At 44.1% G+C, this 23,966-nt stretch overlaps 1 protein-coding gene across 2 annotated transcripts in view; it reads left to right on the top strand.

The window, feature by feature from the left end:
• The window catches only part of trappc9 (trafficking protein particle complex subunit 9), a 329,423-nt gene that overhangs the window by 93,990 nt on the left and 211,467 nt on the right, over positions 1-23,966 (top strand). For both annotated transcript variants that reach the window (XM_046325762.1, XM_046325760.1), the window contains one exon: positions 13,647-13,799. In XM_046325762.1, coding sequence (XP_046181718.1) covers positions 13,647-13,799 — 153 coding nt within the window. The remainder of the gene's footprint in view (positions 1-13,646; positions 13,800-23,966) is intronic.

The following is a 23,966-nucleotide window of genomic DNA, read 5'->3' as shown; positions in this document are numbered from 1 at the left end:
CCTTCGTCACTGTTCTAGCCGGACTCAGCCCAGTACCCTGCCCTGAACCTTCGTCACTGTTCTAGCCGGACTCAGCCCAGTACCCTGCCCTGAACCTTCGTCACTGTTCTAGCCGGACTCAGCCCAGTACCCTGCCCTGAACCTTCGTCACTGTTCTAGCCGGATTCAGCCCAGTACCCTGCCCTGAACCTTCGTCACTGTTCTAGCCGGATTCAGCCCAGTACCCTGCCCTGAACCTTAGTCACTGTTCTAGCCGGCTACCACCCGCTACTCTACCCTGCACCTTAGAGACTGCTGCCCTATGCACGTGGTCATTGAACATTGGTCACCTTAATGTTTACATACTGTTTCACCCACTATGTACACTGACCAAAATTATAAGCGTAACAATTTCAACAATTTGACTGAGTTACAGTTCATTTAATGAAATAAGTCAATTGAAATACATTCATTAGACTCTAATCTATGGATTTCACATGACTGGGAATGCAGATATGCATCTATTGGTCCAGATACCTTTAAAAAAAAGAAAAGGTAGGGGCGTGGATCAGAAAACCAGTCTGGTGTGACCCACCCGTCTTCACATTGAGTTGATCAGGCTGTTGATTGTTGCCTGTGGAATGGTGTCCCACTCCTCTTCAATGGTTGTGTGAAGTTGCTGGATATTGGCGGGAACTGGAACACGCTGCTGTACTTGTCGATTCAGGGCATCCCAAACATGCTTAATGGGTGACTATTCTGGTGAATATGCAGGCAATGGAAGAGCAGGGACATTTTTACAGATGTATACAGATCCTTGCGACATGGGGCTGTGCATTATCTTGCTGAAAGATGAGGTGATGGCGTCGGATCAATGGCACGACAATGGGCCTCAGGATCTCGTCACAGTATCTCTGTGCGTTGAAGTTGCCATGGATAAAATGCAATTGTGTTCGTTGTCTGTAGTTTGTCTGTCCATACCATAACCAGACCGCCACCATCGGGCACTCTGTTCACAACGTTGACATCAGCACAACGCTCGCCAACATGACGCCATACACGTGGTCTGCAGTTGTGAGGCTGGTTGGACGTACTGCCAAATGGTAGAGAATTAGCATTAAATTCTCTGCCAACAGCTCAGGTGGACACTCCGGCAGTCAGCATGCCAATTGCACGTTCTCTCAAAACATGAGACATCTGTGACATTATGTTGTGTGACAAAACTTCACATTTTACAGTGGCCTTTTATTGCCCCCAGCTTCTTGATATGCCACACCTGTCAGGTGGATGGATTATCCTGGCAAAGGAGAAATGCTCTCTAACAGGGATGTAAACAAATTTATGCACAAAATTTGAGAGAAATCAGCTTTTTGTGCATATGGAACATTTCTGGGATCTTTTATTTCAGCTCATGAAACATGGGACCAACATTTGACATGCGTTTTATTTTTGTTCAGTGTGTATATAGTACTGTGTTCGAGTCATCGCTCATCCTATAGAACTTAGTTTTTTTTTATTGTGTGCATAGTTTTATTTATTTTTGCTAGGCATTACGACACTGTTGGAGCGACAAACACAAACATTTCGCTATACCTGCGATGACGTCTGCAAATCTGTGTACATGACCAATACACGTTTATTTGATTTGACACACACACACGAACACACACACATGGGCTGCTACCCACGGCAGCTCAGCCAAAACCCTACGGTGAAGGAACACCACATGGAGCTCTGCATCATGTAATCAGGCCTGTTAATTGCACAGCACTGCCATGGATCATACTACAAATGGCTTTTAGTGAGAGCCCACTTCTCAGTTGTCTCTTGTTGGCAGCCATTGTGTCCTAATTGCTTTAGGAACAACTGCATAGCATTATTAGATGCAGAGTGATGGAGATGTTGCAAAGATTTAAAATCCTACAGTATCTCTATGGGTCTGAAGCTCCGGTTTGAGCGTTGCCATCTAAACTAAAGCACTCTGCACATTTTGGTGCGAACCGTATTCATTTTCTGTTTATTCTAATAATAATAATATGTCACTTAGCAGATGCTTTTATCCAAAGAGACGTAGTCTTGTGTGCGTACGTTTTTAGTGGGGCTGGGCCTGGCAATAGAACCATTTACGCCGGTGTGGCAAGAGCCCTGCTCTACCAACTGAGCTGCAGAGGACCGTTATTCTCAAGATCCCACTGAAAGAGGGATTAACAAGGAATACAAAGGTTGATAGTGGATGTCAATTTGTCCTTGTTCAAACTGATTCATGTAGCCAACATCAGTGTTTTTATTCTTGTAAGATGAATCGCTTGCTGAAGTAGAGGCCTGTTATACCTGATTTGGGGTTTGACGATAATCGTTTCACCAACTCGGCCGGGTAGAGATTGTAGACGTAGTTACTTTCTGATGAAGCGTGGAAATACATAGTGTGACTATGGTGTCGCCATGCAACCTCTCCCTGTCCTAGTGAATCATTGCCAGCAGTCAGGCTGTGTTACCTCTCCCTGTCCTAGTGAATCATTGCCAGCAGTCAGACTGTGTTACCTCTCCCTGTCCTAGTGAATCATTGCCAGCAGTCAGACTATGTTGTTACCTCTCCCTGTCCTAGGAAATCATTGCCAGCAGTCAGACTGTGTTGTTACCTCTCCCTGTCCTAGTGAATCATTGCCAGCAGTCAGACTGTGTTGTTACCTCTCCCTGTCCTAGTGAATCATTGCCAGCAGTCAGACTGTGTTGCTATCTGGTATGTTTCCTGTATTGATGTCTCCACTCAGTCTTCTCCGCTATCCCAAACATGACAGCTCTCTCCTTCTCATGGAGAGTGTGATACTATGGACTAACACACTGAGGAAAAAATATTTTGTTTTGTCAGCAATGTTTTCTCCCAAGGTGTGTGTGTGTGAGTGAGACAATATACTGTATGGTCTATCTAGCTAGCTGTCTCTGTTAGGGCTACTTCCCCAGGCAGAACCTCTATGTCAACAAGTAGATGAAGAATGCTGAATTGGTGTGTTTTTTCCCCCATAGTGAGGCCAGATGACACCCCAGCACAAGCAGATGGTGTGGTGCATGCATGAATATGTTCATCCTCTGCTATCATCATTGTCATAAGCAGGTCACAGGGTGTCTGTGTTAAAGGTCATGAACAGTCAAACTCATGTTTTTCATAATATGTGATGATATTTGAAGGAAACAAGATCAAAGTAGGATGGCCAAAGTATGAAAGATGACTGCATCTATATAAAGTTTCATAAAGTTACTAGTCCCCTTGTCAAACACTTAATTTGAATACACCAATGGTAACATGATATTCTCTTACCTGATTTGAACAAGTACCACCTTGTGACCAACATCGGAGAAGGTGTGTTTGCAGAGTGGCATGGTTTATATAGCTAGAGAGCTTCTCTACTGGTGCTGAAATGTAAGGTGTCAGCAAATATTCAGTTTACACTATTCATCTATCACAAAGATACTTCTGTTTCTCTTTTCATCCGTGCCTGGTGTTAGCTAGTTACTGGCTTGCTAGGTCTTCAGCCAGCATGGAACTAAATGGGGGAAGGTCCGTTCAAAACGCCAACGTGGTTGTCAAGTCACCACATCTGTTAGTGCTGCTGTTTAAAGCATCACGAGAGACATGCCATACGGGACATGTATTAAATAATAATGATAATGATATCACTGATGCAATTTCAATGTTTGAGTTGCTTTGTGTTTCACCAAATTAGCTTCCACTGATCACTGTATCCAAGTTGCTTGACATAGGAGTTTCAAAGATCTGTCTGTCAAGGCGAGCTCATGAATATAAGCTCCTGGCCAACTCAGGCTGTCTTTTATACATGGTCAGGCAGGCAGACAAGGCAGACAAATTCTGGTGTTGTCCTCTCCTGACCCGACCACTCTCTAGTGGACCTACTTCATCATATACTGCTAGTTGTCCTGGCAACTCTGTCCTCTGCTCCTCTACAGGGTCGTCTGTGTTTACCCTAGCTCCCAGTGTCCCTCCCTCACTATGACAAATGGGTTAATGACAGATGGTGTCAGTTCTTCACATTAGGGAAAAGGCATGTGTAGAAAAGCGAACGTTAACATTTCTGTCTATGTACAATAGGGCCTCAGCAGCCAACTATGAGAGAGAGAGAGAGAAAGTGGTTGAGGTAGGAACATATGGAGGAGGTCAGTCCACAGAGGACAGTGGAGACAGTGAACCGGGTTGTAGTGAGGCTGCCTGCTTCCACTAGACTGATTTCAGTGGTATATTGGCAGGCTTTATACAGCTTAATGGAGTGTGTATTAATTATAAGTGAATGTTACTCAACTGTTTCTATGCATCTCTTTCCCACTCCGTGTCTTACGGTATAAGACCTGGGGCAGCTGTGTGCAGGGCAGGGTTTCCTAAACTCTGTCTACAGGAGCCCAAGGGGTGCCCCAGCACTACACAGCTGACTCAAATAATCAACCAATCGTCATGCTTTGATCATTTGAATTAACTGTGTAGTGTTGGGGCAAAAACCTAAACATGCACCCCTTGTGGTCCCTATGATGAGTTTGGGGAAAGTCTGGTGTAGGACATGGACCAGCTGGAGTGAGTGTGTTAGACCTGTGGCAGCTCAGAGCTAGAGTGACCGAGTGTGTTAGACCTGTGGCAACTCAGAGCTAGAGTGACCGAGACCTGTGGCAACTCAGAGCTAGAGTGACCGAGTGTGTTAGACCTGTGGCAACTCAGAGCTAGAGGGACCGAGTGTGTTAGACCTGTGGCAGCTCATAGCTAGAGTGACCGAGTGTGTTAGACCTGTGGCAGCTCAGAGCTAGAGTGACCGAGTGTGTTAGACCTGTGGCAGCTCAGAGCTAGAGTGACCGAGTGTGTTAGACCTGTGGCAGCTCAGAGCTAGAGTGACCGAGTGTGTTAGACCTGTGGCAGCTCAGAGCTAGAGTGACAGAGTGTGTTAGACCTGTGGCAGCTCAGAGCTAGAGTGACAGAGTGTGTTAGACCTGTGGCAACTCAGAGCTAGAGGGACCAAGTGTGTTAGACCTGTGGCAGCTCATAGCTAGAGATTGACTGAGTGTGTTAGACCTGTGGCAGCTCAGAGCTAGAGTGACCGAGTGTGTTAGACCTGTGGCAGCTCAGAGCTAGAGTGACCGAGTGTGTTAGACCTGTGGCAACTCAGAGCTAGAGTGACCGAGTGTGTTAGACCTGTGGCAACTCAGAGCTAGAGTGACAGTGTGTTAGACCTGTGGCAGCTCAGAGCTAGAGGGACCGAGTGTGTTAGACCTGTGGCAGCTCAGAGCGACCGAGTGTGTTAGACCTGTGGCAGCTCAGAGCTAGAGGGACAGAGTGTGTTAGACCTGTGGCAGCTCAGAGCTAGAGTGACCGAGTGTGTTAGACCTGTGGCAGCTCAGAGCTAGAGGGACAGAGTGTGTTAGACCTGTGGCAGCTCAGAGCTAGAGGGACAGAGTGTGTTAGACCTGTGGCAGCTCAGAGCTAGAGGGACAGAGTGTGTTAGACCTGTGGCAGCTCAGAGCTAGAGTGAGACCTGTGGCAGCTCAGAGCTGTGTGTTAGACCTGTGGCAGCTCAGAGCTAGAGGACCGAGTGTGTTAGACCTGTGGCAGCTCAGAGCTAGAGGGACCGAGTGTGTTAGACCTGTGGCAGCTCAGAGCTAGAGGGACCGAGTGTGTTAGACCTGTGGCAGCTCAGAGCTAGAGGGACCGAGTGTGTTAGACCTGTGGCAGCTCAGAGCTAGAGTGACCGAGTGTGTTAGACCTGTGGCAGCTCAGAGCTAGAGTGACCGAGTGTGTTAGACCTGTGGCAACTCAGAGCTAGAGTGACCGAGTGTGTTAGACCTGTGGCAACTCAGAGCTAGAGTGACCGAGTGTGTTAGACCTGTGGCAGCTCAGAGCTAGAGTGACAGTGTGTTAGACCTGTGGCAGCTCAGAGCTAGAGGGATCGAGTGTGTTAGACCTGTGGCAGCTCAGAGCTAGAGGGACAGAGTGTGTTGGACCTGTGGCAGCTCAGAGCTAGAGGGACAGAGTGTGTTAGACCTGTGGCAGCTCAGAGCTAGAGTGACAGTGATGGAGTAAGGGCTGTCAGTATAAAAGGCCAACCAGTGATCGATTCATCAGCGATGAAAACAATGCACAGTTTTCTGTTCATCACCAACAGGGTGTTGAGGGTTCACTAACTTTTGACAAATCTTTTGACGACCTCAAGGTTTGTAGTGCCCTGGAATTAGATATTGCTTCACTCTTAGAAGCACTCATTCATTCAAGTGGAAGTTAGGCTGAACTCTGCATGCTCTCTCTGCGTTAGCATAATAGAGAAATAATGGTCTGTATCTCAGCCATATAGAACATAGTGTGTCAGATGGAGGTAACAGGAGAAAGGAAAGTGTTTGGGAAGCTATTGACCCTTTTTCATGTCTTTTTTTGAAGAGGCTCCACTGTGGTCTGCAGTCCACAGTCCAACATCACTAGTTCTGACATTTAGTTCCAACTCTTGTTGTGTCTTTTTGTATTGATGATAACACCAGGGCTTACATCACCAGTTCCAACTCTTACTGGCTCGCCTACCTGTTGAATAAGGCAGTGGGGTGTCAACATGGGGAGATTAATAGCTTTGTTTTTTCCCCCTCATCTCCCTCGTCTCTCCATCTCCCTCGTCTCTCCATCTCTTTCTATGTAGTCATGTTTCATTCCCCTCTCTATATGCATCTCTCCTTCTCTCCATCCTTCTTTCTCTGCTGCACAGTTGGTGCCACTTTCTCGCTCTCTTGCTCTCTCGCTCTCTCTCTCTAGCCATTAATTATTGCAGTGTAGTCTCTACTTCTATGAATATTTCAGGCTCTGTCATTAAGACGATCTATATTTCATGGCCCCCCTACCTTGTCACCTTTTTGGTGATCAGACTTTTCCTGTGTCTAACAGTGAGTCATTGAAGTGCACTATACATTTCATGGGATGTATCTTACCAGGCTCTAATGGTCTAGTGCACTTTCTTTTCTCACTCTTGTACCTGAAGAGTAGTTTATTTCACCCCCCAAAACTTGATGTTTGTCAATCACAAATCTTCTCAATTATGAGTGTTAGGGTTACACAATAATTCCACTTACTCCTGAGATTGTACAGTCGTGGCCAACAGTTTTGAGAATGACACAAATATTAATTTCCACAAAGTTTTCTGCTTCAGTGTCTTTAGATGTTTTTGTCAGATGTTACTATGGAATACTGAAGTATAATTACAAGCATTTCATAAGTGTCAAAGGCTTTTATTGACAATTACATTATTGATGCAAAGAGTCAATATTTGCAGTGTTGACCCTTCTTTTTCAAGACCTCTGCAATCCGCCCTGGCATGTTGTCAATTAAATTCTGGGCCACATCCTGACTGATGGCGGCCCATGTTTGCATAATCAATGCTTGGAGTTTGTCAGAATTTGTGGGTTTTTGTTTGTCTTTCCCGCCTCTTGTGGTTTGACCACAAGTTCTCAATGGGATTAAGGTCTGGGGAGTTTCCTGGACATGAACCGAAAATATCGATATTTTGTTCCCAGAGCCACTTAGTCACTTTTGCCTTATGGCAAGGTGCTCCACCATGCTGGAAAAGGCCTTGCTCATCACCAAACTGTTCCTGGATGGTTGGGAGAAGTTGCTCTCGGAGGATGTGTTGGTATCATTCTTTATTCATGGCTGTGTTCTTAGGCAACATTGTGAGTGAGCCCACTCCCTTGGCTGAGAAGCAACCACACACATGAATGGTCTCAGGATGCTTCACCGTTGGCATGACACATGACTGATGGTAGCGCTCACCTTGTCTTCTCCGGACAAGCTTTTTTTACGGATGCCCCAAACAATCGGAAAGGGGAATCATCAGAGAAAATGACTTTACCCAGTCCTCAGCAGTCCAATCCCTATACCTTTTTCATAATATTGTCCCATCTGTCCCTGATGTTTTTCTTGGAGAGAAGTGGCTTCTTTGCTGACCTTCTTGACACCAGGCCATCCTCCAAAAGTCTTCGCCTCACTGTGTGTGCAGGTGCACTCACACCTGCCAGCTGCCATTCCTGAGCAAGATCTGTACAGGTGGTGCCCTGATCCCGCAGCTGAATCAACTTTAGAAGACGTTCTGGCGCTTGCTGGAATTTCTTGGGCGCCCTGAAGCCTTCACAACAATTGAACCGCTCTCTTTGAAGTTCTTAATGATCCGATAAATGGTGGATTTAGGTGCAATCTTACTGGTCGCAATATCCTTGCCTGTGAAGCCCTTTTTGTGCAAAGCAATGATGACGGCACGTGTTTCCTTGCAGGTAACCATTGTTGACAGAGGAAGAACAATGATTCCAAGCACCACCCTCCTTTTGAAGCTTCCAGTCTGTTATTCGAACTCAATCAGCATGACAGAGTGATCTCCAGCCTTGTCCTCGTCAACACTCACACACCTGTGTTATCGAGAGAATCACTGACATGATGTCAGCTGGTCCTTTTGTGGCAGGGCTGAAATGCAGTGGAAATGTTATTTTGGGAGGATTCGGTTCATTTGAATAGCAAAGAGGGACTTTGCAATTAATTACAATTCATCTGATCACTCTTCATAACATTCTGGAGTATATGCAAATTGCAATCATACAAACTGAGGCAGCAGACTGTACACAAACTCGTTTTTTTTACTATGACACCCAGCATGCCCATGTTCAGCTCAGTAAAGCCATCCACCATTTATTTTTGATGATACCTACATGCCCGATTACTAAAGTACATCTATTTTGAGCTATTAGGGCCTTGTGATTCACAGGGATTTCAGCCACAGAGAGATTCTCACATCACTTTTGCACCTGTCAAGAATACTAAACCACTGTAAGTTTGCTACGGTACATTTATAGCTTTCGGAGGTTCTGTTTGTTTCCTCCAATGAGTGCATCTGTCTCTGCTTAGGTTGTGTTCCAGAGGGCACCCTATTCCCTACAAACATTGTTAAGAATAGTGCTGCTTTGAACTGGCTCCAGCTGCATCCAGGCAGCCGTATGGTGGCTTGCCCTTGCCCTGGCCTCCAGCCCTGGCCTCCAGCCCCGCTCTAAGCAGTTCGCCTGGTGTTCTGACACAACCCACTCTAGCATGCTGTAGCTGTCTGGCTTAGAGGTGTTTTTCCTGCTCTCTCTCCATCTCTGTCTGCTCTTTCTTCTCGTCTGTCTCGCTTTGCTCAGTATGCTTCAATACTTAGGCACAGCTTTCATATGTGGGTAATGCGGCGAATGCCCACAACATTGACATCCCTAAACAATTCCTGGAAAATGTGTGCTGACTTCCGCTAAGCTGTTGGAAGTGTTGGGACCTGCAGTCCTACGTTTCTCCAAAACATTAGATATGTCTAGCGTGTTGATGACCACCACCAAGCATACTAAGAAACAATCATTACAGCATACCTTCATGTCATGTTTTTCCTCTCTCAATGGACCAGGTCAAGCTAATGGACAGGCTTCTTCCTCCATGTATATGTGAGGGCTCAGTGATTGAAGATCTTAGGCCTGGATACAACATCGAAGGATAGATGTAATAATGCTGATGTGTTATGACGGGGTCAGAGAGCAAATGTACCCGTAGTCCATTCATGCATCTGTCGTTATAGTCTCTGACCTCACATCCAGGTGACCTAAATTGTTCACCTAATTGTAACATTCTGTCATAAAGAGCACGTGATCAGCTTCATAACGAACATGTTTTCCCCTCTCAATAGGTTAAATCAAATAAAAATGATTTTTCCAGTGTTTTCTGAAAGTATTCAGACCCCTTGATTTTTTCCACATGTTACTTTACAGCCTACGGTTTCTGTGCCTTTAGTTCCGGTTTCTATGCCTATAGGTTTGGTTTCTATGCCTTTAGTTCCGGTTTCCATGCCTTTAGTTCCGGGTTCTATGCCTTTAGTTCCGGGTTCTATGCCTTTAGTTCCGGGTTCTATACCTTTAGTTCCGGTTTCTATGCCTTTAGTTCCGGTTTCTATTCCTTTAGTTCCGTTTCTATGCCTTTAGTTACGGTTTCTATGCCTTTAGTTTTCCTTGTGCACCAATTTATCGGTAAATGATTTTAAACTATCAAAGGATTGTTCCATAGCGTTGTGTTTTTAGGGAGTGATACTGGGTCTTGTAGAATACGTTTCATTTCCTTCCATATTGTTATAATGTTCTTAACTATGAAGTTGTTCATGTTCTTAGCTTTATCCTTAGGAAATAGACACAACAATATTCTGGGTATGAACATGTGCATCTTCAGTACAGAACCTATTGCTCCTCTTTAGTGCATTTAACTAGAAGTCACAAGTAAAAGCCCTGGAAATGTGTCATGTCACTACACAAGTAAAAGCCCTGGAATTGTGTCAACTCACTACACAAGTAAAAGCCCTGGAATTGTGTCAACTCAATACACAAGTAAAAGCCCTGGAATTGTGTCAACTCACTACACAAGTAAAAGCCCTGGAATTGTGTCAACTCACTACACAAGTAAAAGCCCTGGAATTGTGTCAACTCACTACACAAGTAAAAGCCCTGGAATTGTGTCAACTCACTACACAAGTAAAAGCCCTGGAATTGTGTCAACTCACTACACAAGTAAAAGCCCTGGAATTGTGTCAACTCACTACACAAGTAAAAGCCCTGGAATTGTGTCAACTCACTACACAAGTAAAAGCCCTGGAATTGTGTCAAAAAGCCCTGGAATTGTGTCAACTCACTACACAAGTAAAAGCCCTGGAATTGTGTCAACTCACTACACAAGTAAAAGCCCTGGAATTGTGTCAACTCACTACACAAGTAAAAGCCCTGGAATTGTGTCAACTCACTACACAAGTAAAAGCCCTGGAATTGTGTCAACTCACTACACAAGTAAAAGCCCTGGAATTGTGTCAACTCACTACACAAGTAAAAGCCCTGGAATTGTGTCAACTCACTACACAAGTAAAAGCCCTGGAATTGTGTCAACTCACTACACAAGTAAAAGCCCTGGAATTGTGTCAACTCACTACACAAGTAAAAGCCCTGGAATTGTGTCAACTCACTACACAAGTAAAAGCCCTGGAATTGTGTCAACTCACTACACAAGTAAAAGCCCTGGAATTGTGTCAACTCACTACACAAGTCTGGAAGGTTAAAACCCCCCTCAGATATATGAAGATGTGAAACTTTCCTTTATAGTCTATTCATTTAATTTGCCCATATAAAGTATGTTATGACCAGGTACACTTTTTTAAAAGAATGTTTTCAGTGGGGTAATTGGTATTACCAAAAATAAATGCAAATGGAGAACTGTAAGCAGGTTCTTTTCGGCTGCTGGTCACTGGCATAACATGCCAGGAATATTTAGAAATTTCAGTATTTTGTCATTAATCACTGCAGCAAAGTGAACAGAATAAAAAAAAAAAAAATTACCTGAGAGAGAGGGAGAGTGTGAGAGAGAGAACTATGAAGAGGGCGATTGAACAATATAAATAAACAGGGAGAGAGTAAAATAACAATTACCTGAGAGAGAGGGAGAGTGTGAGAGAGAGAACTATGAAGAGGGCGATTGAACAATATAAATAAACAGGGAGAGAGTAAAATAACAATTACCTGAGAGAGGGAGAGTGTGAGAGAGAGAACTATGAAGAGGGCGATTGAACAATATAAATAAACAGGGAGAGAGGGAGAGTAAAATAAAGAGGGCAATTGAACAATATAAATAAACCTGGAGAGAGAGGGAGAGTGTGAGAGAGAGAACTATGAAGAGGGCGATTGAACAATATAAATAAACAGGGAGAGAGTAAAATAACAATTACCTGAGAGAGAGGGAGAGTGTGAGAGAGAGAACTATGAAGAGGGCGATTGAACAATATAAATAAACAGGGAGAGAGTAAAATAACAATTACCTGGAGAGAGAGGGAGAGTGTGAGAGAGAGAACTATGAAGAGGGCGATTGAACAATATAAATAAACAGGGAGAGAGTAAAATAACAATTACCTGAGAGGGAGAGTGTGTGAGAGAGAACTATGAAGAGGGCAATTGAACAATATAAATAAACAGGGAGAGAGAGTAAAATAAGCGAGAGTGCTTTGGTTAGTGGATTACCAGCCTGTTGCTTTGAACCCAGCGGGGGCTGCAGTGCATCGTAGAGCACACCTGTTTAAGACAAAGCCACATGGCTTATTCAGTTGATGCATCATTCATTTGCTGTTCTGTTCCCTTCATCCATCCAGCCTGGTTCAAGTGGCAGTGGCTGACTCACCCATAAGTCTCAGGTGCCTGCAGGGTTTAACGTTCAACATAAATCAGCCTGTTTAGTCTTACGGACGGACGGAGTGCAACACTGCTATTGTTGAGTGATTATAGTTAGCTGACCTGCCAACCACCAACTGGCAGCTATTAACCTTTCACCCAGGGGTTGTCATAGTTTCAGCCTCAAAACATCAGGTGAGCAGGTTTACGCCGTGATGTAGACACACATGAAGGCACACACACACACACACACGCACACGGAATTGGATGCCCTCTAAATGTCAATAATATGCAAATAATACTATGAATCTTCTCGTCTCGATGCTGAAATGGCCAGCAGCGCAATAAGCTCCAGATCAGTCTGTGTCAGCAGCTAGATGCTTACATATGCAGAACTAATTTCATTTCAATTACCTGTTGGTACAAACCCAGGAGATGGCATCCTGCTTATTTCCTGGTTTTCAAAATGTTAGACCATGTAAAGTCGTGTCTTATCCCTGTCATTTCGCTGTCATGCTCTGCTAAGTTCCAACCAGACTTGAAAGTTACTACCCAGTATCATGTTTTCTGAATCATTTTTGATTCTGTGCAAAAAACTGTGCAACTCAGGAAAAAACTCTGGATGTGTTTTTTGTTGCTGAAGGAAAATCTTGTTTGTTGTGGTCCAATAAGTGCTGGGAGAGAGAGAGTCCACTGGGAATCTCCTCTTTTACTCTTCCAAGAACAAACTGTCTTTGTTTCTATAACAAAGTTTGGACAGTTTAGACGTGAGTTAAGACTATTATTCTTCACATCCCTGGGTCGCTCCTCTTTTCAGTTCCCTGCAGCTCGCGACTGGAACGAGCTGCAACAAACACTCAAACTGGACAGTTTTATCTCCAGCTCTTCATTCAAAGACTCAATCATGGACCCTCTTACTGACAGTTGGGTCTGCTTTGCGTGATGTATTGTTGTCTCTACCTTCTTACCCTTTGTGCTGTTGTCTGTGCTCAATAATGTTTGTACCTTGTTTTGTGCTGCTGCCATGTTGTGTTGCTACCATGTTGTCATGTTGTGTTGCTACCATGCTATGTTGTTGCCTTAGGTCTCTCTTTATGTAGCGTTATCTCTCTTGTTGTGTTTTGTCCTATTATAATTTTTTACCATTATAATAATCCCAGCCCCCATCCCTGCAGGAGGCCTTTTTCCTTTTGGTAGGCCGTCATTGTAAATAGGAATTTGTTCTTAACTGACTTGCCAAGTTAAATAAAGGTTAAACAAATACATAAATAGTATATTAAGTATCGACTCAGAGAGGTTGTCCTGAGATTCATTATGTTTCATTACTTCTCTCTCTGTCAAAATATATATATATTATCTATGCCCGTTATCTCTACAAAGTCTGACTCTGAAGGTTTTCTCTTTGCTCTACTTTATTTGTTGTCTTGTTGTGTTTCCTGTAGAGAAGTTGTTTGGAGAGTTCCTGAGCTGGGACCTAGACGAGGCTGTGTCTCAGCTGCCTCTGAAGCCAGGCCAGTCTGTCACCCTCACCGTCAACATCAAAGTCAGACTGGACTTCTCTGGAGGAGAGAACCTGCTACAGGACCTCAACGATGGTGAGTGGTTTCAATTCCAGACGGGCCGCAAAGGTCTCCCAGACAACATCCAGGTGCTCTCCGACCAACAATGTCAATTGAAACCAGTAGAAGCTAAACTCTTTTCGGCAGGTATTCCCAATAGAGCACACTTCTATTTATATATTTTGGGTTTTCCTTTCTGGAAAGCATTGGGTTCTCAGCTCCATGACCCCATAGCACTGGTTAAACATGTACTGAATACAGTGTTGAGTCTGTGTTTACTGCCCTACCCAGTAGTGTTCCAGAGAGGTGTTTTCTATTTATTTATTTATTTATTCTTTTTTTTATTAATTTAAAAATATATATATTTGTCCTCTTTTACTCCCCAAATGTGTAGTATCCAATTGTTAGTAGTTTTTGTCTTGTCTCATCGCTACAACTCCCGTACGGGCTCGGGAGAGACGAAGGTCGAAAGCCATGCGTCCTCCGAAACCCAACCAAGCCAAACTGCTTCTTAACACAGCGCGCATCCAACCCGGAAGCCAGCCGCACCAATGTGTCGGAGGAAACACTGTGCACCTAGCGACCTGGTTAGCGTGCACTGCGCCCGGCCCGCCACAGGAGTCGCTAGTGCACGATTAGACAAGGTTATCCCTACCCGCCAAACCCTCCCTAACCCGGACGACGCTAGGCCAATTGTGTGTCACCCCACGGACCTCCCGGTCACGGCCTGGCTGCGACAGAGCCTGGGCTCGAACCCAGAGTCTCTGGTGGCACAGCCTTAGACCACTGTGCCACCCGGAAGGCCCTGTTCCAGAGAGGTGTGTTGAGACTCATCCAACATTCAACAGAGGTAACCATGCAAACAGCAGACTCTCCTCTCACCTTGATTTCTCTCTTTGTTGTCATCTTTCCTTTCTCGGTCTCTCACTCTTTCTCTCTTTACTCCTTCTCCCATGTGATGTGCTCCTGCATGCATGAGAAGAAATCAGAGGAGAGTAGGAGCTGAACAGACATGTTTAACTAATCTCGCTCTCGCTCTCTCTGCCCCTGACTTTCAATCATTATCTTTATGAGGCTATTTAACATACAGTTTTAATTAACGGTTTAGTAATTATGGCCCCTGAATAAAGGAGATAAAGCAAACGGGGCTTCCTTAAACAAAAAACCTTTGAAACCATTGTGTATTTTGTTGATGACTTTCTGGACCGATGCTATGTTCTGCTGGGTCTTACACTACATGACCAAATGTGTCTGGGCTCCTGCTCGTCGAACATCTCATTCCAAAATCATGGGCCTCAATATAGAGTTGTTCCCCCCTTTGCTGCCATAACAGCCTCCACTCTTCTGGGAAGGCTTTCCACTAGATGTTGGAACATTGCTGCTTATAACAGCCTCCACTCTTCTGGGAAGGCTTTCCACTAGATGTTGGAACATTGCTGCCATAACAGCCTCCTCTCTTCTGGGAAGGCTTTCCACTAGATGTTGGAACATTGCTGCCATAACAGCCTCCTCTCTTCTGGGAAGGCTTTCCACTAGATGTTGGAACATTGCTGCCATAACAGCCTCCACTCTTCTGGGAAGGCTTTCCACTAGACGTTGGAACATTGCTGCCATAACAGCCTCCTCTCTTCTGGGAAGGCTTTCTACTAGATGTTGGAACATTGCTGCCATAACAGCCTCCACTCTTCTGGGAAGGCTTTCCACTAGACTTTGGAACATTGCTGCCATAACAGCCTCCTCTCTTCTGGGAAGGCTTTCCACTAGATGTTGGAACATTGCTGCCATAACAGCCTCCACTCTTCTGGGAAGGCTTTCCACTAAATGTTGGAACATTGCTGCCATAACAGCCTCCTCTCTTCTGGGAAGGCTTTGCACTAGATGTTGGAACATTGCTGCCATAACAGCCTCCACTCTTCTGGGAAGGCTTTCCACTAAATGTTGGAACATTGCTGCCATAACAGCCTCCTCTCTTCTGGGAAGGCTTTCCACTAGATGCTGGAACATTGCTGCGGGGACTTGCTTCCATTCAGCCACAAGAGCGTTAGTGAGGTCGGGCACTGATGTTGGGGGATTAGGCCTGATTTCGAGTCAGCATTCCAATTCATCCCGATTTTGATATGGTTGAGGTCAGGGCTCTGTGCAGGCCAGTTAAGTTCACCAAACGCCAATCTCGACAAACCATTTCTGTATGGACCTCTCTTTGTGCACAGGGCCATTGTTTAGAATGTCATTGTATTCTGTAGCGTTCAGATTTCCCTTCACTGGAACTAAGTGGCCTGAACCATGAAAACAGCCCCGGACCTTTTTTCCTCCTTCACCAAACTTTACAGTTGGCATTATGCATTGGGGCAGGTAGTGTTTTCCTGGCATCTGCCAACCCCATATTAGTCTATCGGACTGCCAGATGGTGAAGCGTGATTCATTACTCCAGAGAACACGCTTCCACTGCTCCAGAGTCCAATGGCGGCGAGCTTTACGCCACTCCAGCTGATGCTTGGCATTGCCATGGTGATCTTAGGCTTGTGTGCGGCTGCTTCATCCATTTCATGAAGCTCCCAACAAATAATTATTGTGCTGACGTTGCTTCCAGGGGCCGTTTGGAACACAGCTCCATTCTGCTGAGCCATTGTTGCTGTTGCTCCTAGACGTTTCCACTTCACAATAACTGCACTTGCAGTTGGCTGCGGCAGCTCTAGCAGGTCAGAAATTTGACGCACTGACTTGTTGGAAAGGTGGAATCCTAAAATGGTGCCACGTTGAATGTCGCTGAGCTCTTTAGTAAGGCCATTCTACTGCCCATGTTGGAGTGTTTGTGGCCATTGCATGGCTGTGTGCTCGATTTTATACACCTGTCAGCAACGGGTGTGGCTGAAATAGTTGAATCCACAATGAATTTGAATTCACTGCAAACTATTGAAAGAGCACTCCAGAGAGAACAATGTGGCATAATACGTCTTAAAGACTTAATTTTCTGTTTATAATAATGTCATTCACTGGTTTTAAGCTTGAGAAGACTCATTACAGTGAAACAGGTAAAGACAACTTTTTTTCATGACGACATCAGGGTGTCAAAGAGCACCTATAATAGTATAAATGACGCCTTCCTTTCGTCCTCAAGTGATAGCACTTCAGAAATGGCTTTGAGGCATTCAAGGCTGTTTCCATTTACTGACCCCAGACAGCCAGAATGTGTATGTATAAAGTAGGCCCTTGGCCCTGTGTGGGAATTGAATGGATCCTTCACCTCTTGCGCTGCACATTCGGCTTGGTGACAAGCATCAACAGCTAGCGGCTCCCATCTATCCATCTCCCTCCCTATTTCTCTCCATCTCCCTCCCTCCCTCCTTATTTCTTTCCATCTCCCTCCCTCCCTCCCTCCCTCCCTCCCTCCCTCCCTCCCTCCCCCTCCCTCCCTCCCTCCCTCCCTCCCTCCCTCCCTCCCTCCCTCCCTCCCTCCCTCCCTCCCTCCCTCCCTCCCTCCCTCCCTCCCTCCCTCCCCCTCCCTCCCTCCCTCCCTCCCTCTCTCCCTTCTCTCCCTCCCTCCCTCCCTCCCTCCCTCCATCTCTTTTCTCTCCCTCCCTATCCATCTCTCTTTCTCTCCCTCCCTTTCTCTATCCATCTCCCTCCCTCCCTTTCCCTCCCTCCCTCCCTCCCTCCCTCCCTCTATCCATCTCTCTTTCTCTCCCTCCCTTTCTCTATCCATCTCTCTTTCTCCCTCCCTCCCTTTCTCTATCCATCTCTCTTTCTCTCCCTCCCTTTCTCTATCCATCTCTCTTTCTCTCTCTCCTCCCTTTCTCTATCCATCCCTTTCTCTATCCATCTTTCTTTCTCTCCCTCCCTTTCTCTATCCATCTCTCTTTCTCTCCCTCCCTTTCTCTATCCATCTCTCTTTCTCTCCCTCCCTTTCTCTATCCATCTCTCTTTCTCTCCCTCCCTTTCTCTATCCATCTCTCTTTCTCTCCCTCCCTTTCTCTATCCATCTCTCTTTCTCTCCCTCCCTTTCTCTATCCATCTCTCTTTCTCTCCCTCCCTTTCTCTATCCATCTCTCTCTCTCTCCCTCCCTTTCTCTATCCATCTCTCTTTCTCTCTCACTCCCTCCCTCCCCCTCCCTACCTCTCTCTCCCTTCCCCCCTCTTTCTAGGAGAATAAATTGCAGCTCGCGGCATGCTTGGTCAGAAGCATTCTGATCTTTATACTTTCTCTCTCACTCTATTGCTATCTCTCTCTCCCTCCCTCCCTGTCTGCATTGATATGATATATTTTGTGTCTGTCCTTCGGCTCATTTGAGTGACACTGTCTGATTGTCATACTGTAAAAAGCACTTGAAATAATTCCTTAAAGTGCTAGGTTTGAGATCGGTATTTGCAACTGATTTGCAAATTAACCGACTAAAATAGCAGTGATTATTTGAATAATGGATGGAGTGGAGAGATTCTTCTCCTCCGCCCCTCACTACTACAAACGTTGAAATATACAGTTGAAGTCGGAAGTTTACGTTAGCCAAATACATTTAAACTCAGTTTTTCACAACTCCTGACATTTAATCCAAGTAAAAATTCCCTGTTTTAGGTCAGTTAAAATCACCACTTTATTTTAAGAATGTGAAATGTCAGAATAATAGTAGAGAGAATTATTTATTTCAGCTTTTATTTCTTTCATCACACTCCCAGTGGGTCAGAAGTTTACTTACACTCAATTAGTATTTGGTAGCATTGCCTTTAAATGGTTTAACTTGGGTCAAATGTTTCGGGTAGCCTTCCACAAGCTTCCCACAAAAAGTTGGGTGAATTTTGGCCCATTCCTCCTGACAGAGCTGGTGTAACTGAGTCAGGTTTGTAGGTCTCCTTGCTCGCACACGCTTTTTCAGTTCTGCCCACACATTTTCTATGGGATTCGGGTCAGGGCTTTGTGATGGCCACTCCAATACCCTGACTTTGTTGTCCTTAAGCCATTTTGCTACAACTTTGGAAGGATGCTTAGGGTCGTTGTCCATTTGCGACCAAGCTTTAGCTTCCTGACTGATGTCTTGATGTTGCTTCAATATATCCACATAATTTTCTTCCTCATGAAGCCATCTATTATGTGAAGTGCACCAGTCCCTCCTGCAGCAAAGCACCCCCACAACATGATGCTGCCACCCCCGTGCTTCACGGTTGGGATGGTGTTCTTCAGCTTGCAAGCATCCCCCTTTTTCCTCCAAACATAACGATGGTCATTATGGCCAAACGGTTCTATTTTTGTTTCATCAGACCAGAGGACATTTCTCCAAAAAGTACGATCTTTGTCCCCATGTGTAGTTGCAAACCGTAGTCTGGCTTTTTTTTATGCCGGTTTTGTAGCAGTGGCTTCTTCCTTGCTGAGCGGCCTTTCAGGTTATGTTAATATAGGACTTGTTTTACTGTGGATAGAGATACTTTTGTACCAGTTTCCTCCAGCATCTTCACATGGTCCTTTGCTGTTGTTCTGTGATTCATTTGTACTTTTCCCACCAAAGTACGTTCATCTCTAGGAGACAGAATGCGTCTCCTTCCTGAGCGGTATGAAGACTGCATGGTCCCATGGTGATTATACTTGCGTACTATTGTTTGTACAGATAAACGTGGTACCTTCAGGCATTTGGAAATTGCTCCCAAGGATGAACGAGACTTCACCACAAGTAAAGACTGTTGGAAAGGAATTCCAGGTGATGCTGGTTGAGAGAATGCCAAGCGTGTGCAAAGCTGTCAAGGCAAAGGGTGGCTACTTTGAAGAATCTAAAATATATTTTAGATATTTTTGGGGGTTACTTCATGATTCCATATGTGTTATTTCATAGATTTGATGTCTTCACTATTATTCTACAATGTAGAAAACAGTAATTCCCTTGAATCAGTAGTTGTTCTAAAACTTTTGACCAGTCGTGTAAATGCTTTAAAATTCACAAAATGTTACATTCGCTGATGCAGATTCTTCTAGAATTAAACTTATAAGAGCTCCTAAGCCTGAATTTACCACAGATAATATGTTCTGCGTTCCTCCATAGGTATTTCTCCTTAGGCTTTTTAATTCGCGCCTCATTTTACCACACAGTTTTTACCACAAGGACAAGTTTTAAGATAAATAACTGCCTTAGTGGAGCACGTGATGACACATTTCATTGGGATCTGTTTCCCTGTTTGGGAGTGTTTAAAGAATCTCCATTTGTAAGTGCCATTGCATTGAATGCAGACATTACACTAGTTTCCATCTCTTATAGGCACAAATGATGTGCAGGGGTATTTTGGGGTGGTAAATCAGAGTTTACCAATTGATCTCTGAGATTTCTGCCCCGTAAGAATACGACCAAGGGAGGGTCCGATTAAACATTACCGATACTGTCATCGGATCTTAGAATGTGCCAATGTTTGAACAATTCCCTTAATTTGTTCAGAGCATTTTGAATAGCGGGTAGTGAGGATTTAAGAATGCTTATTTTTGCGAGACTGTCCTTGAAAGAGATTGTTTCGATTTGTTTTGGATATTCTCAATGGCAGTATTAATCTGACCATTTTTGTACCCCCTCTCTTTGTATTTTCTTTGCGTCTCAGCCATTTTTTCTGTCTAAATCTGATTTGGTTTTTGCTAATTATTTTGTTTTGATTCGACAGAACTGGCTGTAGGGCAAACTGTTTTTCAAAGGAAACGGTTGACAGCTATCAGCCCTCAACAAACTGTTACAAGCAGTAGGTTTCCTGTAAAGATCAGTGTACAGAACATTATCCTCACACAAAATCAGAAGATCAAGGAAAATGATTTGACGTGTATTAGATTGTATAGTACATCTCAGGTGCTCAGAATAAGAGTTCAGAAAAGCCTGGATGCCTGGAGCTGTTTTGCATCACCCCTCCATAGAACAAAAATATCATCAATGTACCGTTTCCAAATAAAAATTTTATGCAATAATTTTTTGGGGAGAGGATTGATAATTTACTGTTTCTCCATGTAACCTATATCAAATTACCATAGTTAGGATCCGCAAGGGATCCCATAGCAGTACCCTTTGTCTAAATAATGAAATCATTTAGAAACATGAAGTAGTTCTGCATAAATACCATTTCAGCCAATGTTATGATGCATGTACTGGAAGGTTCATTAGGGTCATGTTGAAGAAGGAAATGTTCTATGGCTTCAATACCGCCCTCGTGTGGAATATTTGTATAACGACTCAACATCAAAAGTCACTTATTTGTATTTTTTTATTGAACCTTTATTTAACTAGGCAAGTCGGTTAAGAACAAATTCTTATTTACAATGACGTCCTAGGAACAGTGGGTTAACTGCCTTGTTCAAGGGCAGAACGACAGATTTTTACCTTGTCTGCTCAGGGATTCGATCTAGCAACCTTTAACCACCTGCCGCCCCTAACGAAGTATTCTCAGGGAGTGGATCAAGAGATTCAATAATAGAGAGGGGAGCTGTTATTCGAGTGGTCTAATAAAAAAAAGTCTATAGAGGAGCCGTTACTTCATCATTGCCAGCTACAATAGGGCGCCCTGGAGGTTTTGTAACGTTCTTGTGTAATTTCGGCAAAGTATAGAAATTGTCGATTTTATTGTGTTGAATAGCCAAAACGTAATGTTATTTTTTGGTGATTTGACCAGAACTTAAATTCCCATCTAGGACAGTAAAGATAGTGTTCTGAAATAGGGAAGTGGGGTCACTTCTGAGTTTCTTGTACAAGGTGTTTTTTTATGTTCTATTATATCTGAAAATTAACCAATGATTTCAAGCCACACTGGCCATGATTACAAACACCTGTTTGTGTTCTTTGACACTATATGAACTAGTGACCCGCGGTGTTTGTGTTATACCGTGATGAAGAGCACTTGTCCCTCAACATTAGTTATCAGGTTATTAAATCATTGCATCAGAGCTCCTAGAGTGTGTGCGGCTCTCCTTTTCTTTTTCAAATAGAAAGTATACCCACAGAAAGCAACTACTGAACAACAGTAGTTGCTTCCAAAGCTATGTATTTCCCGTAATTGGATTTTGAAATGTTATACAACCAGCAGCCTTTTTTCTCTCTCCCAGAGCGCACATCAAGAGGCTTGCTCACTACAGCAGCAGGCCCAGTGAAACAGCGCCCAGGGACTGGGCAGAAACTTTCATTTCATGAATCATAGGGATAATGCACTTTACTGTTTGACAAAATCATGGTTTTAGCTGCCTAAAAAAATAGGAAACCTTTGAGTGAGGTGACCATTTAGACTAATGAATGTTCAGCTCACAGTCTGGAGCCATGCTCCTTGACATACTATCAGCTACTATAGCTCTATTGTATCAAAGTTGTCACAAGTAGTGGTCTGCTAGCTAGCATTATCAATATGTTATTAGCCTACCTGAGCGTATATATGTGGATGATGCGCTTTCAGGTGTCTCTTGGGGTCGATAGGGCTGAATTGAAATGCTTCTTACAGAATAAATAGGAAAAAGATATGCGCAATAATGGTATCAATTGAAAGGGAACCGTTTGGAGATTATGGGAAGATGATTAGACCAAAGGGAGGACACAACGGTCCACAAGCCTGAATCCAAACATTACACTGCACATTTTATGTGCATTTTACATTTACTGTACTTTTCGCCGCATTGGTTGATAAAGAATCTGAAAATACTCTGGATACATTCAGGACATAAGACTATTCCTGGGAAATGTGGGTAGGTGTAACATAACACTATTCCTGGGAAATGTGGGTAGGTGTAACATAAGACTATTCCTGGGAAATGTGGGTAGGTGTAACATAAGACTATTCCTGGGAAATGTGGGTAGGTGTAACATAAGACTATTCCTGGGAAATGTGGGTAGGTGTAACAAGACTATTCCTGGGAAATGTAGGTAGGTGTAACATAACACTATTCCTGGGAAATGTAGGTAGGTGTAACATAAGACTATTCCTGGGAAATGTGGGTAGGTGTAACATAAGACTATTCCTGGGAAATGTAGGTAGGTGTAACATAAGACTATTCCTGGGAAATGTAGGTAGGTGTAACATAACACTATTCCTGGGAAATGTAGGTAGGTGTAACATAACACTATTCCTGGGAAATGTAGGTAGGTGTAACATAAGACTATTCCTGGGAAATGTAGGTAGGTGTAACATAACACTATTCCTGGGAAATGTAGGTAGGTGTAACATAACACTATTCCTGGGAAATGTAGGTAGGTGTAACATAACACTATTCCTGGGAAATGTAGGTAGGTGTAACATAACACTATTCCTGGGAAATGTGGGTAGGTGTAACATAACACTATTCCTGGGAAATGTGGGTAGGTGTAACAAGACTATTCCTGGGAAATGTGGGTAGGTGTAACAAGACTATTCCTGGGAAATATAGGTAGGTGTAACATAAGACTATTCCTGGGAAATGTAGGTAGGTGTAACATAAGACTATTCCTGGGAAATGTAGGTAGGTGTAACATAAGACTATTCCTGGGAAATGTAGGTAGGTGTAACATAACACTATTCCTGGGAAATGTAGGTAGGTGTAACATAACACTATTCCTGGGAAATGTGGGTAGGTGTAACATAAGACTATTCCTGGGAAATGTGGGTAGGTGTAACATAAGACGAAGAAATAACAAGGGTTTGAGTGAGATGACTAACTGGTGTCTCCAAGTGGACACACACCTCTCCAAAGTGTACACAGTTGCTAAGTCATTTCAATGCACTTTTATGACTCAAAGAAGAGTCAACTATAAGGTGTTATTTTGAGTTCTCCTAGCTGTACCGTAAAGGAACTAAAGCAAGCAGACTTGTGGTTGTTTTGTTTGGAACAGCCCTGCATCCCCGCCATCACTCAATTACTTTTGTTTCCGCAATCCAAAAATGGTCCAGGTAAATGGCAATCTAGGTCAGGTGGGCATCATGTGAAAGCCAGTTCTTTTGCCATCATGACTAGGTTCTAAAATACGATGTTGCAGTGTTTGGCTTTCACTATGCAAGTCAGGGACACCAATAATCATTTTGTCTTGCGTGAGTTCAGAACAACCCAGGGTATGACTGCTCCAGAGTTTCCCAGTGGTCTAAGACACTGCCTCTCAGTGCAAGAGGCGTCACTGCAGTACCTGGTTCGAATCCAGGCTGCATCACATCCGGCCGTGATTGGGAGTCCCACAGGGCGGCGCACAATTGGCCCAGCGTTGTCCGGGTTACGAAGTCATTGTAAATAAGAATTTGTTCTCA

This window comes from Oncorhynchus gorbuscha, linkage group LG24 (assembly GCF_021184085.1).
Source record: "Oncorhynchus gorbuscha isolate QuinsamMale2020 ecotype Even-year linkage group LG24, OgorEven_v1.0, whole genome shotgun sequence".
Lineage (NCBI taxonomy): Eukaryota > Metazoa > Chordata > Actinopteri > Salmoniformes > Salmonidae > Oncorhynchus > Oncorhynchus gorbuscha.
This window is presented reverse-complemented; position numbering and strand designations above follow the sequence as displayed.